The sequence below is a fragment of the Gallus gallus genome, chromosome 2 (genome assembly GCF_016699485.2).
Source record: "Gallus gallus isolate bGalGal1 chromosome 2, bGalGal1.mat.broiler.GRCg7b, whole genome shotgun sequence".
In the NCBI taxonomy this organism is placed as follows: domain Eukaryota; kingdom Metazoa; phylum Chordata; class Aves; order Galliformes; family Phasianidae; genus Gallus; species Gallus gallus.
This window is the reverse complement of record NC_052533.1, coordinates 98,395,642-98,411,322: the sequence shown is the minus strand read 5'-3', so window position 1 is coordinate 98,411,322 and position 15,681 is coordinate 98,395,642. Positions and strand designations below refer to the sequence as shown.

Here is a 15,681-nt window from a genome sequence, read left to right as displayed (position 1 = left end):
AGTAAGACATTCTAGAAATGAAGAATTAAGAAAAAAATCATTCTTTCAAAGGACCAAATAGAGCAGATTCTGATTGCTCAGTGACAGGGTATCGTTTCTGCTCTTACCTGGGTGTGTTATCACCTAAGGCAAAAGTACTAATCTTTGCATTTTACATTTGGGTGCTGTGATTTTTTTCATGCACAACCTTTAAAAACTCACAAATTTGTTTGTATGTACAAAATTTCAGTTCCTCAAATTTTATGGAAAAAGATTCACTGATTTGAGTTAACTTAAAAGGTGCAATTTGTCACCAGAGAATTAGAATAAAAGCAGGTATGGCAGGAAAGATGAGAGCTTTTCAGAAGAAAGTTTTCCATAAGATCTAGTAGTAGATGAGAATAATTCACACTGAGCAATAATTTCTTCTAGGCCATTCTTAATCTGCTTATCCACTTTTCTTACCTATTGTGCCCATAAGAAATATGAAGCAGCTGTGAATTACTGTGAATTAATTTCTGGGTTAAAGTGTGAACCAATCAGATACAGTGATGTTCAAGTTAGGCAAGTCACTTTACCACCTGCTTTGAATCAAATCTTCAGTATGGATCCATTTTGGACATGTGAGAATTTCGATCTGTATCTTGGATATTCTATTTTGAGATGGTTTTAGAGTCTGTACTCCTTCCATGAAACTTTCATAATTCCCCTTGAGAGCTTTTCAGCTGGGTGGCGGGTGGCTTTCACAGGAGCTCCCAGCCGTGCACTGAAAATTTGCACATCCTTTCCTTCTGCCCTAATTTAAGATTTTGTTTTCCCAGAAAGGAAACAGTGGATGTTTTCTACACTGTGATTTTTCTTTACTAAAAATATACATACATATATATATATATATATATATATATATATATATATAGGCACCACATAGAAAGTTGCATCTCTTAGTGTCCACTGTGCCTCCAATTTAAAGTTGTGGGAAGAAGAAAGACAAAGCTGGAGCTGACTGTACTCCTTCCCACCAAGATTAGGGGCAGAAAGAATAATTTACTTTGATGAATTGTGTTCATTCTTGCTATGCAGTGTTCCCTAAAGGTTGACCATATAATGACTTAAAAGACCCTTTATGATGTAAATGTGGATATCTCAGCTGTAACTGAAATCTGTATACTATCCATACAATGAGATGGATTTACAAAGACTGGGAGCAAAGTGTTTTTGTGTTTTCATAGAACCAGAGACTCTTTGTATAAGCACAGGGAAATAACCACACAATTCCTGTTGTGCACTTGCAAATGGAATATAGATCATACATTTTTAAATGGCAGAGGATAAGAGTACATCTTCGGAAGTAGCCTCTGAGGATTCAGTTAGATGTGTATTGCATGTCAAAAGTAATACAAAAGGCACTGGAAGTTCTTATCAAATCTGCTTTATTGTACTCAAGCAATGATCAGCTGTAAAGTGTAAAAACATAGTCGTTTTTAGACTGTGTGGTCTAAGGCCTTGTAAGATGGCAGCAGGTGAGCAGCATAAAATGTTCTTCAGTCTTCCTTGCAATTGTACACAAATACTGCAGAGCATCTTTCTACCCTGCCTCCCCAGGCCTTCAGGTGCTCCATCCATTTTGAAAAAAGGCTGCAAAGAATGATTTTGTGGAATCTAATGTTCATGGTCGTTGCATATAATTCAATTCAGAGACAAATAGAGGTTTGAATTAGCTATGATAAAATAGAGAAATCGTACAAATAAAACCAAGCCATACCTCATGGTAATTGTAGTAAACCAGTCAGTGGAAATGTGGAATGTATGAGCCAGAAAGTAGCTTGTAAAGCCTTCAACTTGCCAAGAGGGGCAGAAAGGTGTTGGTGGAATGAGCTGTGGTGATGACCCCCAAACCGTGGATGACACTGACTATCCTCTTTTGGTGGTAAAGACAGCGGCATCGATTAGCTTGTTCTGGAGATACCAGGTGAGACAAGATGGCTTTAGCAGAAGGACTTGGTTCCATCTGTCTGGAATGACAAAGGTGGAAGTCGGCCCAGAAAAGTGATAATTGGGTGTTATTGGAAAACTTCTGGTTGTTGTGGAGCTGCAGATGAAGTGCAAGTGTTTCTGTGATGCTGTGATGGAGTAGCATTAGCCTGTACTTCCTATTGTAGTGTGTTTCTGTGTCTTGTAGTGAGTTTGTGTCTGTTACTGTGGTGTCACTATGTTGTGTTGTGGCCCTCACATTCAGGACATTTTCTATTCCTCCTGTAGCGCACCCATTACTGAGAAAAAGGAGACAAAGAATGGAAGTCAGCAGGATATCAACTTCTGTGTTGATTTTGTAGCAGGGTTGTTTTCCAAAACAAAACAAAACCACAGTTGTGCCACAGGCCGCACCCAGCTGATTATATGGAGCATACAAGCATCCAGCAATGCACTGTCAGGTGCCTGAGCTGCATATATAAATATCACTTGATACATTTTTATGTATTCTTCATTTATTATCCAGACATTTAGCAGTAATCCATTAGGCCCTTAAGCAGCCTTATCTCCCTTGATTTGAGCAGTACTAATCCCACTGCTCCTAATAGACGTGACATTATGTGAGATGATAGGCTATGAAGAGCCCTCGGGTTGTGCTAGAAGAAGAATGTTGTGCAGCTCTGCAGTCATGCATTAACTGCTTTTCAACACATTTACCACTCATAAAAATATATCATACTTAAACAGGCAAAGCAATTGTAAAAGGATTTACACTCTTAAGTGTGCATGTAATAGTGTATTTGCCTTTATGATGCATTTAATCTCTTCCTAGTAATTTCAGAAGCTATCACATAATCCTAGTGCCCAGGTTCCCTGGAACTTGGCTTTGCATGGGCTGCGTGTTTCTTAAAAAACTGCACCAGTTTATCATTTTCATGTTCTAATTTTGCAGACATAAAGATATTCCCAGTGTATGTGCAACTGTGTAATCCCAATTAGCATTAGTCTAAATTGCAACATATGATCTTGTAGCAAATTGTTGTTCATTGGAAAACACAACTGTGAAGTGAATAGTGAAAAATTCAAACCTTACCTTTCTGGTAAAAGCTTTTGCTGCTTTGATTCAGTTTCTAATTTCAGGAGTCCAACAACAAATTACCTTTCTAGCTGCCAAAATATGTAGTCCTATGATTGTAGGGAGAGTCACGCTAAGATCAGTTATACTTCATGTATATTTTAAATTAACAACATATGAATTTTTACAAGAACTGTGCTGTTTTCATTTCTTGAGGCATACTACAAGATTATTTTACATGATTATTACCCATGGGAGGGAGTTGCCATGTGTAACTCTTTCTGTCAGATAGGCTTGGCACAATTCTGACTGATTTTGAATTCACAGAAAGAGGGAAAACACATTTTTAAAGTTACACCTGAATTAACTAGGTGCGCTGGTTCTTGTTTACCACGTACCTAAAGAGTAGGTGAGACAGTTAATATGTCAGCTCACTCTTGGTCACCTTCTGATGACTTTTGGAACGCTGAAAGTGTCACTTCTTCACATACAACACAGACGTGCACAAGTCAATGAGGGTATCATAGAATCATAGAATGTCTTGGGTTGGAAGTGAGCTTTGAGATCATTCAGTTTCAGCTCCCTGCCCTGGGTGGGGTTACCAACCGCTAGATCAGGCTCTACATCAGTATCAATTGTCCAGTGGAGAAGGAACTTAGAGGGCTCAGAAAGTAAACGTAGGTGACTTCTGTTCCTCCACAGAGTTTCTTCCCTAGAGGAGGAGAGGAACATCTGCTCTGCAGACAAATACTTTTGGAATAATCAAAACTGCCCCAGTAGGGCTGCCACAGCAGCAGTGGCTGAATTTGCTCTTCAGAAGAGAGAGGAGAAGGGACACGGGGCAGGAGGGAGGCAATTCATCCTCTGAGAGCAGTCTCACAGCCAGCTTTAAGGCCTTGCAGCTGCTGAGGCTGCAGCCTACTGGACACTGGCCAGCAGAGAATTTGGAATTGTGCTTTGAAGCCTGAGGGGATCTCTTCTCAGAGTGTCTTTACTCAGAGAAGCAGGTGTTTGGTGGCAGAGTGTTTTCTGGGGTGGCACTGCCGGTGCATGCAGAGAGCCTGGCTGAGCAGCACGCTGAGGCAGGCGAAGCATCCAAAGTGAGAGAGACAAAATGGAGGACACAGAAAGTGCTGATCAGGAATCTAAGTGCCACAAGATTAATGGGTGCAGCATAAATAGCAAGGTCTGTGACTCTGCCTTCTTAGGTCTTTATTTTTGAATTAAGCAACTGTCAGGAGCAAAGTGGATGGGGTGCCAAACTTATATTCAAAGTAAAATTGAAATTATTAAGATTAAAAAAGCGTTTGACCTAAAAGAGAGATCCTTAAGGGTAACGGTGAGATCCCAGGCTCACCTAACTTGTCACCATGACATTTGTGGAGCACTTATTTTGAGTAGAAATTGCAGAATTAAGTCGACTTGTGCAGAGAGCTGTTCTGTGTCTGAAGAAAGGAACTTTATATGCTCAATTGCTTTAATGAATGCTATTCCATTAACTGTCTAATCAGAAGTATTGCAAATGAATAAATAATAAGGTGCAAAATGTGTACATTGGATACATCTTCTGCAGAGATGTTAAAATTCAATAGCTCTGATTATCATAGTAATATATGGTACCAAATGTGGAATCCTGCAGATATGAGCTGGTCTGGCAGATGGCATTCATGGTGAGCTGTTTCACTTCCTTGTGTCATCCTGGAGCAGAGGCCTGAAGGAAGGAATGCTACAGGCAGCACCAGCATCACAGCTTTAGCCCTCATTAGAAGCCACACAGGACGTTTCCACACACACTTAGGACATTGCACTTTATTTGCACACTGTGCTTTGGTTTTAACTGTTGATAACCATGAGTTATGCAGATGTCTGTCCTGCGGTTCTTCTCTTTTTCCCTCTTTTTCCACAACCGAAACCCATTTTCCGCTAAACCCATCCCTTTGTCCTGCTGATCAGCTGAGGGGTTCCCATGTTTTACCTGTACAGAGTGTATCGATACAGGAGCTTCAGGCTCAGCTTGAGCAGGAGACAAGACTTCACCAGGAGGAGCAAGAAAAGTTTACAGAAAAGATCATTCAGGTAAATACGAAACCCGGCTGCTGGGAGACGTGTGGCCATGACGCGTGGTGTGGACCATGCTGTCCTGATGGAGCCTTGTTGAGCTCCCTGGGAGAGCTTGGAGGCTGGGGAAATGCAAGCACAAACCTGTTTTGCTAATTTGAATCTGATTTTTCCGATTGTTGGAGAGGAGTTTTGTCTTCCTGTGTGTAGACTGTGTTAGAAAGAGTCCACGGCATTGGCCAAGAATGAGCTGTAAGGGGGGTACCCTGCCAGATGGCCTCCTCAATGGAGGAGTGGAAGTTGAGGCAGGGATATGGAATAGTGCAGAGGAGGTTATATCAGCCCTTTCAGCTCTCTGTGAGGACAGGAAGTGTACATTTGATCTCTGGGGGCATGTTGGGTTCTGTGCCTTATTCAGACCCCTCCTAGGCCAAAGAAAACCCAACTTTTCTCTGAAGCTGGAGGAGTTGTACTTTAGTAACTGAGACACAGAACAGGATCTTTTGTATCCCTCAGTGCCCCATGTTTCTAACCTCTTATCTGTAATTGGTGAACAAATCATAGTCTGTTGTATGGGTTTGCCTGCTTTTTTGAAGGTTGGAACATATGAGCTAATCCTTTTGTGGTCTCTAGCTCCTAAAGCAAAAACAAACAACTGTTAATCATTTTTGCAGGCTGTTCAGCTCTTAAAAGAAGTTTTCGTTTTTAAATTTACTCACAGACTAAATTCAGCACAATTACTGCATAATGTTAAGTATTTATCCTTGTGCCAGCTAATCTCATTATGCCCAAGTGGTATCTCTCATTTTTGATAAGTGGCTTTAATTTTCAGTTGATCTCAATAGGAGTTTCTTCATGGAGGCTTTTGAAGGCAACCCATAAATTGATTTCCTTCCTAGTTGCCTTGGCCATGAATGCTTTTTGGATGTTATGTCTGCCTCCAAGTTATTTTCTTTTGCAATAGCTACCCATTGAAAAAGCACAAAAATATTCTGCTATCTCCACCAGGACTTTCTGCAAGAACCTGTGACTACATGGATTTAGATCGTAACAGCTAGTGAAAACAATGAGAAATGCAGCAAAATCAAAGCTAACCATTCATGCTTTCAGCTAGTAGAAATAGAATAATGAAAGTATCTCCTGGATTTTTTTTTTCCAGATTATGGCCATCCTGTTGATATTATTCCTTTTTTTTATCATCTTCCAGGATTTCTGGTGGAAATGACTCATAGATCTTTGCTGTATTTAACCATAGCCTCATTTGGTGGAAGAATTTGCATTAACACAAAATCTGTTCATTTATTCCCTTAAATTTAAATATAAAAGAAAGAACTCCTTTTTTACTCACATTTTTTTGCAGTATTTAATGACATTACACTGGTGTGTGGTAGCAGTGTATAGTCCCCATGAGTGTCATCAGGAGTTGCATGTATGTTTTCTTGGGCCATTATATCTGATATTGTTTCAGACTACTTTTAAGATGCATTTTAAATCCATATGAGTTAGCAACTGCTGTGAATAATTTAATCAGGAATATTTTACAAGGCTTATAGTTCCTTAAATAATTATTTATTTATCAATTTTTTATTATAAAAATCGTCCAAATCATCTAGATCAATGTTATGGATGTATTAATGCATAGTTGCGTAGATGTTGTAAATTTGTGTTATGCCAGAGTGCATGGTTTAAAGGGCAGGAGAGTCCTTAGTGAACAGTCTAGTATGGAACAGTAGCACCTGAAGGTTGCCATGAAAACCAGGCATGTATTTGCTAGCAGTACTAAGTGCTAGGGGCTCCAGAAAAAGAATCCATGAAGCATTCTTTATCCTCGTGTGTTGTTTCTTGCAAGGTATGTTCCTTAAATCATTATGGTCGTTAGTTTACTTTGGCTTTCATAGTTTTCATCTATGGAGCTGGTAGGGCAAGGGAAAAGCTCTTCTACAAAATGGAAACTTGTAGAAACTGGCATCTATAAGCAGTGGCTCTGAGCCCCTTTTCTGACTGACCTTTCTTGATGAATCAGAACTACAGCTTGGTTGAAGGGGAAATGCCATCTCATCCATATAGAAGAAGAAATCCTGTACAGCAAACTTGTACAAGTGTTATGGGGCCAGTGATGTGTAGTGGTTTGATTTTGACGTATTGAGGGAGAAGTCACATTTAAAGAATATTGTTTCAGATTGGCTTGTGTTGAAAGAAATGTAATGATATGTTAGCTACGAACAGTGATCTTTTCCTGGTGCTTCTGGTACTAAAACTGGTACTTCTGGTACTAAAACTAAAACTAAATATTGAAGGCCAAGTTGCAGCCTATTGCTGTCTCTTCAGTTTCTGCCTGTGTCCCTGACCTAGAAGTATTTGTTTTCTAGGTTCAGAGACATCTGAATATGAACTACAAGAGCGAAGGACAAGGACCATTAGCTGTATCTGAGATACTGGATGCAGGTCTATGGGGACCACTGCCCTTTTAGAAGGAGAAGGAGATGTGTTCACAGAGAAAGGGATGAGTCTGTGGCCAGGGAGATTAGGATAATATTTCAGGTTGTCTGAAGGGCAATTGCAGTCCCACCTCCTAGAAATAGCTTCAAATACATTTAGCAGATGTGATGTATGTAGCACTTAGAGTGGTGCCTGTTCCGGGAATGTACTGCAGGGATACAATCAAGAGAGGGAAGAAAATTTGATGGGTATAAAGCATTTAAGCAAAAGCAGAATTCTCTTGCATCCTTAGAGTAAACAAATTGTCCAATTCCATGGCACGTTACTTGGATATGGTTATCTAAGCTAAGTTTATTGGCTGCTGTCCCCTAATTTCCTCAGCATGACAGTCATAACTGCTGAGGAACTTGTTGAGCCAAACTGAATAACTATCCACGGCTCATAAAAATGAGATATTTAAATTTGTCTCAGCCAACAAAATCTAAATCCTGGAGACCACCAGCACATTGACACGGTGTCTGTTGTTCCATTAAAGCTGGAAGAGGAGCATATGCAGACCTTGAGGAGGAAAGACTTGGAAGTGCAGAGCTTGACTTTGCAGAACAAACTGGAAGAAAAGACTTGGAGCCAGGAGAAGAGTTTGCTGCAGCAAGAACTCAGGCATTTCAAGCAGGACACCTTCCTTGTATATGTCAAACTGAAGTGGCTGCTGAAACACTGGCGGCAAGGCAAGCGGATGGAGGATGATGGGGAGGACATACTAGAGGTAACTGGCCCACCACCACTAACCCAATGAAATTGCACTGGATGTTGCTTCTTTAACTGTAGATTTTAAATATGATGTAGCATCACCAACTGTACGTAAACTTAGATTTTAAGAGGATTCAAATAAAACACAAGGGTTTTTCTTATTACTGCTTGTGTTAGAGGATATCTTGCATTATATCTCCGTTACGCATCACCTATCTTTAAATCTAAACCCTTAACTAGTACAAGCATTTGGCCTTAAAAAAAAAAATCTCCGACAGTAAATGAAGATTTAATTAGGTCTCTAAGATAATAATACTGAATAATTTTTGGAAAGAAAAGTATCTTAGTGAGCTGATGGAGTCAAATCTGTTTAGATGGGTTGAGTGCTGTCATTTTTGTCACTGTGCGCAATATGTTCCTTATAAAGCCTTCAGTAATACAGATGGAGGGAAGCTCTGTTTTCATGTTGGCAAGAGAATTATACAGTCTTGTGGGAACTCACGGTGAATCATTCTTGTTTGTTCCTTTTCTTCATACACACGTCTATCACCACCAGCAGCAGTACACCAGTAGTCATCAAAGTAATTTTCCGAGTAGCAACTGAATTAAGATAAGGAATTTCAAGAGCACATTAACAACCTGGAATCCCAAAGCTAACACATCTTAGCAGGGATGTGATGGCAGAAAGTGCACTGTACAAAAGGCGCTGCTATGTCATGTCAAGCTGCATACCCAGAATTACAGTTCGCTTCAGATATCTTGCACAAAGGAAACGTAACAAGAAAAATGTGCCTATCCATTCTGACATTTTAACCAGAATTTCTGGGAATCATAGAATTATCCTGCAGGATCATGCAGTTCTGAAACATTCTGCTAAGGCAGCTAAGTAATTTTTTCACTATTTCAGGTATTTATATACCAAGTGTCTTTCAGTCTTTTGCTACATTTGGCAGAACAATTAAACTTTCAGATCTAGTAGGAGTAGCTCCACTGTTTTGTATTCTGTATGTAAGGGTGCTGTGGTATAATGAGTAAGAAACAAGGGCTAAGTATCTATTTAAAAATAATTCCATTCTACTTTATTTCAGCAGTACTAATTTGATGTGTGTAAAATAGCTTATCTTCTAGTATCAGAAGAGCTTTCATTTTCTTATTGTTTGGATTTTTGACTGGGTAATTTACAATCAACGCATCTCCAGTCATTACTGGTGGCAAATGATTTGCTAACGCAGTAGAGAATATGCAGTGCTAGATTGGGATGCTGCCTGATCTCTGCATTTTCATTATACAGTACCACCAGTGTTCTGTATAGCTTTTCATTGATGCATGGCAGACCATATCCACCACACTGCGTTTCTCTCTACCTCAGTAACTGGCCAAGAGAGTGTTGCTGTGTCCCATCTCTTGCATTTCAGACTGAGCATCTTGAAGCCCTCCCTGAATTTGGCATTCAGTCTGAGCAGAAGGCGGATGATGCAGAGCGAGAGGAGGAGGAAGAGGATGTTGTGTTTGCACTGACAGATTTCTCCCAGCGTCCCACTGGGGAGAGTGCGGATCACAGACCACAGCTGCAGACTGCAGAGTTACTGCAGCAGCAGAAGCAGGTACCATACCATTTGTATAACATATCCTAGGAATGGAAACTGTGGATGTTCCAAGGGAATTCATTTTTTTTCTGCTGCTTTACTAAGTCACCTAAAATCACACTTGTAAAAATACTGCTAGCTGCACAGCAATTACAATGGACTTTGTCCATTATATTTATATTTAATCAGGAGTCATGTGATTACTGTTCTCCTGTTGGCAGATGCTATCAGTGAAAAATCCTATTTCCTCCTATGGCTGTTTGCCCAGAAACATCTATCGGTATGTGATGGTTTGCAGAATTCACATGCTCCTCTTTCTGAGCACATCTATTGTATTCTACTGTCAAGCTTTTAGTGAGTAGAGGTGATTTTGTTTCCTTTAAATTATTTAAGAAACTAGTACCTTTATTTAATGTTTTCCTTAGAGATGATGAGAAAGCAATGCAAAAGTTCCTTCCTGTCACTGGACTTGTTTTTAGATACCTAAAAGCAAATCATGTTGACTTTTCCTTGACATCTCCGGTGCTCTGCCTACACGTGCCACGTATGCCAGCTTTTTGCTTTTTGCATTGAGTATACCAGCAGTCCTACCAATAGCACTACACATGCAAAGGGGACAAAGTTAAGGCTTTTATCTGTTCTTCATATACACCTTATATTTTTTGCAGTCAGAAGGCGAACGGAACAAGAACTCTGTGCAAAACACAAATCTAATAAAAAAAGTCTTGAAGGTTTATTCCTTATGCTCAGTCTCTGCCGTGCCCAGACTGGGGAGCCTCCTCCAGGGCGAGACCGCTCAGGCACTTGTGTCCCTGTGACTGTGTTACTTTGCTGGTCTCACTGCAGGCTCTGGGGATGGTGTCTTTTCATTTCAGTTCTCTGTCTTGAATTCTCCAGACTCTCAGGAGGACATACAATCTGTTTATTTATCGTCTATATGGTCTAATAGATACACAGCAAGAAGTAAATCTCTGTCCTTTAGTAAGGTTAGGCTGGTGCTCTGGAGATGCATAAGCTGCATTGCAACCAACCTCACTAATCTGAGGCATAACTTCATGTACAATTTCTGTCTGAATTAAAGACACTGAAGAACAACAACAACAAAAAAAAACCCAAAGTGTTTATGCCACTTCATATTCTGCTTTGTATTTATATACTCTTTCACTTTCCCTTTGAATAGTTCTAGCTGACAGCTATACTCTGGCTAAGATTTTCTGTGATGTGTGCTACCAAGGTAATAATAAATAGATCAGTTTGACATCTGGAAAGGACCTAGTGTTACTAATCCTATGGCAGGTCAGACATGGCTGTTCTTCAGGACATAACTTGCCAGCCACCCAGACCCATCCTTTTGGCACACTCTTCTCTGGCAGAGACTGAAGAAGGTTCCCGAGTAGGTCATTTAACTGCATTATATCTGAACACTGACTTGATCTAAAAAGAGTAGAATAAACGTACACCCTCATGCTATCTTGATACAGCTTCTGTTGTATACTAACTGTCCATAGATATGTCTTAAAATGACCAAAAGCATACAAATAAATTATGTCCTCTTTGAAATAGCCATTGCTTTAACATTAATCTCAACTGAAGCGGTAGAACTGGGAAGCAGAATTTCATATAATTAATTTTAATAAACTTTTCAAGATGTTCTAATGAAGCAGTTCCAGCTAATCTTGCTTAAACGAATGAGCCATAGGAACAGACCAAATCTCACTACCCTTCTTGATATTGAATAGTGCATAATATCCAAATGGACCTCGGAAAGTAAAATAGATTTCTTGCCTTCCAGCCAAGAGAAAAAGTGGTGTTTCAGCAGTGCGAGGTGAGGGAGATTGCTGAATATTTCCCATTTCAAGCACTGTTACATGTTTTGCTCACTCTCTGTACATTATAGAGTGCTGAACCTTCAGAAGAAACACTATATTTACTATCCAGCAGCAGGTGAAAAGGGACTTGTATAGCAGGTGAAAAGGGGCTTGTATTTGTCAACGGCAAGAAGGGATTATGATTATACGCTGGCACAGAAATAGGAAGCCTTAGTGTAGGTTAATTCTGATTCAAACATTGGAAGTGTCTTCTGGAGGATGGTGACAGAGGAGTCACTGAGTGCACACCTTCCATGCCCTCAAGGTTCTCCTCAAGCACCTCAGTATCATTTGGGCTTGAATTGTCTGTCCTGCTATGGTGGACATCTTGGTCCTGCAAACTTCCTTTCCCACACTCAGCAACCTCAAAAACCTGGACCTTGTTCTACACGCATTATAGGCTTTCTCCTATAAATGGCAGCTCTGCGTAATTCACATGTGATCCCAAAATGCAAGCTTGTTAATGCATCCATTAACTAAACAAAACTAGAGTGAGAAACCACTTCACCTCTGTAGTCTAAGGTCGAAAAGCTCTGAGAGCATCAGAAGACCCAGAGCACATCCTTTCTGAAGGGTGGACTCAGTAGCACCCATTTGTGAGTACAACACTGTCTGAGTACAACACGTTCAGACTGCACTGAAAATAAACACGCAGATGTTTGGAGAAGGTCTTCTGTAGGTCCATTAAACTCTCAGCTGGAAGTAAGCAATGTTTATATGAGGAGCTCAGGGTGAGTGGTGAAGCTGGAAGTCTCCAAGTTTTGCCGCTGCCCAGGAGAGCCATAAGTTGCTGCTTCTGCAAGATGAAATGCATCAGTGCTTGTTTCACATTAGGAAGGAAATCTTGAAATAGTCTAGGAGTAGTTGAGAGAACTAGGTCAGAAAAAAGAAAAGGCTTCCTGTAACTTGAGGTAATCCATTCTTATTTTTAACATTTAATGGCTTGTATTTTCAGCCTGCATTCCTGTTGCTGACTTTCTTACCCTGCGTGGAGAGTGAAATTGCCCTGAGAAAAATTATAAACCCCAAGACCTTAAAAAAGCAGTCTCTGATTTTATATTATTGTGATTTGTGGTACTCAGCTTGATGGAAAATACATGTCTCTCTTGTCTAGGATTTTTACGTGGCTCCCCATGGAGGTGGTGCTGTCCCTCAGCTGATAGCGAGGGCACACTGCATAAGGTGTCAGGCAAGAAAATAGCAAGGTTCAAGAGCCACAAAGGAGGTCTGATGAAGGTCAGAAGACAAGCAGGCAAATCAGGGCTTGTTGTGGGCTTGCTGTAAATGGACGTTTCAATGTGTGTAGTAAGAGATGAGGGAGAATTGGCTGCAGAAAAGCAAGTGCTTTGCTACAGCTGAGTAGAAAGAGTGAAATGTCTGTTGGCTGTGTAAGATCAGGGAAGTAAGAAGAAAAGAGTTTATTCATTTGTGTTTCAGTGGAAAAAGCATTAAAAAGCAATACACTCTCATGTATTGGTGATGGTGGAGGGAGGTCAAGAAAATCCCCAATTAGACCTTTTTTTGCTCACACAGTACTTGTTTTCAAAGCATAGCTAAGGAAAAGCCCAGAGGAATAGTAATTAAGACCTAACTATACTAAAATGATTTGCATCAAGATGTGGCTTCACTTTTACTTATATCAATGTTTATAAATATCTAATGGGCAGGAGTCAGCTGGATGGGGCCAGGCTCTTTTTGGTGGTGCTCAGTGACAGAACAAGGGGCAACGAGCACAAACCAGAACAAAGAAAGTTCCATCTGAACGTGAGAACGGCCTTCTTCACTGCAAGGGGGACAGAGCACTAAAACAGCTGCCAAGAGAGGTTGTGGAGTCTCTTTCTCTGGAGATATTCAAAACCCACCTGGACACCTTCCTGTTCCACCGGCTGTAGGGAAGTGCTTTAGCAGGAGCTGGGCTGGGTGATCTCCAGAGGTCCCTTCCAGTCCTTACGATTCTGTGATTCTGTGATCTCTGACTATACAGAAACACGCAGTCCTTGTTTGCTTGTTTAGGCTCCTGACTTTGTGTTTTTAACTGAGTGCTCTACTAAACAGTTTGTAATACCAGACCATGGAATTTAATTGACGTTTCCTACATGAAGCTTTTACTTGTTCTCAGCTGTTGTTCCCTTCACACATAAATTCTGGACTGTGGAGGCAACAAGGCTTCTGTAATTCTTCTGTCCTAGACCAGCTGTGAGTCAGTCAGATTCCTCTGTGCTTGGAATTGCAGTAACTGGTCAGTCCTACAGAGGCAGATCTGCATGGTAGCCTGCCCAGGGAATCACAGTCATGCCTCTTTTCTTCTGCTTGCATGACATCTCTGGGAGGAACATGAAAACTGTACCAATCTTTGTTTGATATCTACCGGACTTACGCAGAAGCTGTTTGGCAGTTTCACCAGCAGAAATCTCAGACGTGTCTAGATGTAAATGTTGTATTTCAGAGCACATTGTCTGAGAAGTACTTCATCTGTTCTCTCAGTACAGTCTATTTTGGCAAAACAGAAAAACAGTCTCGCGGAACTCTCCAAATTCAAATTGTAAATACAAAGCCATGCAAAAGAGACACCTCTGCAGGAATTGGGAGTATGTAACCAAAATTGGATATATATTGGCAAGTTAATTAAAATCTCAGCAAGCCCAGGGGGCACCTGGGGTACTTGTCTTCATAACAGTGACATTGATGTAATACCTCAAGAAATAATGCGTGTCCTCATCCCAGTAGGCTACAAACCTGTAATGAGGCTCTTTTGACACCTCTCTGTACTAGTCTATCACTTCTTTCCTCACAAAACCTAATTTTGCAGTACTCCAGAGCTAAAAAGTATACGCACGGGAATGAGGGATGTAGCTTGCTTCAGTTGTATTCGGGTTTATTTTTCTTCTGCCTCATTTCCCTTGTGCAGCCTTTTGATTACTTTGCCAAATAAAGCATACCAAAAGCACAGAATGTGGCTCCTGAATAAAAGTACTTCATAAACATGTGGGGTCAGGGTATTCAAAAGCGAGTGAGGCCGGAATTTGAAGCGCTCAGTACCCAGCAGTTCCCACTGTGACACTAAGGACAAATCTTCAAAAGAGCTCTTATTCTGATTACTACACAACGGGCTTGAGATGTTTGGAGAATCTAGCCTTAATTGGGTATCAGAATGAGAATTCATGGTGAAAACATAAAATCTCATTCCGTATTGCAAAGCAGGAGATCTTATATGCATGATGAAGACCGCTGCTGTATAGCAGCAAACTGCTAATTGGCATTAAATGTTAATGGAATTAATTCTGCTTCTGTGAGTGTGTTTCTTATAAAACCCCGCATTATACACCATCACATTTCATTAGCCCAAACAAATTATACATCAGTCAGTGAGCACCTGCAGTCATTTCCCTGCGTCTGGCATTTTTTTTTGCTGATGAACCAAATGGCTTGGAAAAAGTAGAGCACTCTTGCTTGTTTGTTTGTTTCTTAAAGAACAAAAAAAAGGTTCTGTGGCATGTCTCACTAGTGATTACGGGAAGGGGTGAGGTGGGGTCAGTGATGTCAAAAATCTGGTCAGCACATGAAACCAACTTAGCTGTATGCCCAAAATGCTGTGTGTGTTGTCATTGGGTGAAAAAAAAAATGCTTAAAAAGCTAGTTAGATTTTTTGAACGTCCGTTTATTGGATTTGCCTGCAATGAAGTCCCTGTGTATGTACTTCATGACACACCAGAAAAGAGGAATTGCAGGAAGCCTCCACTTGAACAAAATAAATATAAAATAGAATGAATTAGACTCTCATACAAGGATCGAAACAGCTAATTTGAGTTAGGTTTTTCCAAGGAAGCTGGTGTGTTCATAAAAACTAGGTGATTAAATGATGAGTTTGTTGAGTAAGCTTTCCCATTTTTATTGCTCACGCTGTGCCTGCTAATCAATAATAATTTTCTTAAAAGTCTTTTCTGTTCAGAATAAC

The 15,681-nt window shown here is 40.4% G+C and overlaps 1 protein-coding gene across 7 annotated transcripts in view; it reads left to right on the top strand.

Annotated features, from left to right (window-relative positions):
• The window catches only part of MTCL1 (microtubule crosslinking factor 1), a 102,223-nt gene that overhangs the window by 62,394 nt on the left and 24,148 nt on the right, over positions 1-15,681 (top strand). For 5 of the 7 annotated variants that reach the window (XM_040687922.2, XM_040687905.2, XM_046938082.1 and 2 more), the window contains 3 exons: positions 5,009-5,101; positions 8,058-8,288; positions 9,688-9,876. In XM_040687922.2, coding sequence (XP_040543856.2) covers positions 5,009-5,101; positions 8,058-8,288; positions 9,688-9,876 — 513 coding nt within the window. The remainder of the gene's footprint in view (positions 1-5,008; positions 5,102-8,057; positions 8,289-9,687; positions 9,877-15,681) is intronic. The other 2 variants (XM_040687948.2, XM_040687996.2) reach the window with 1 other exon arrangement.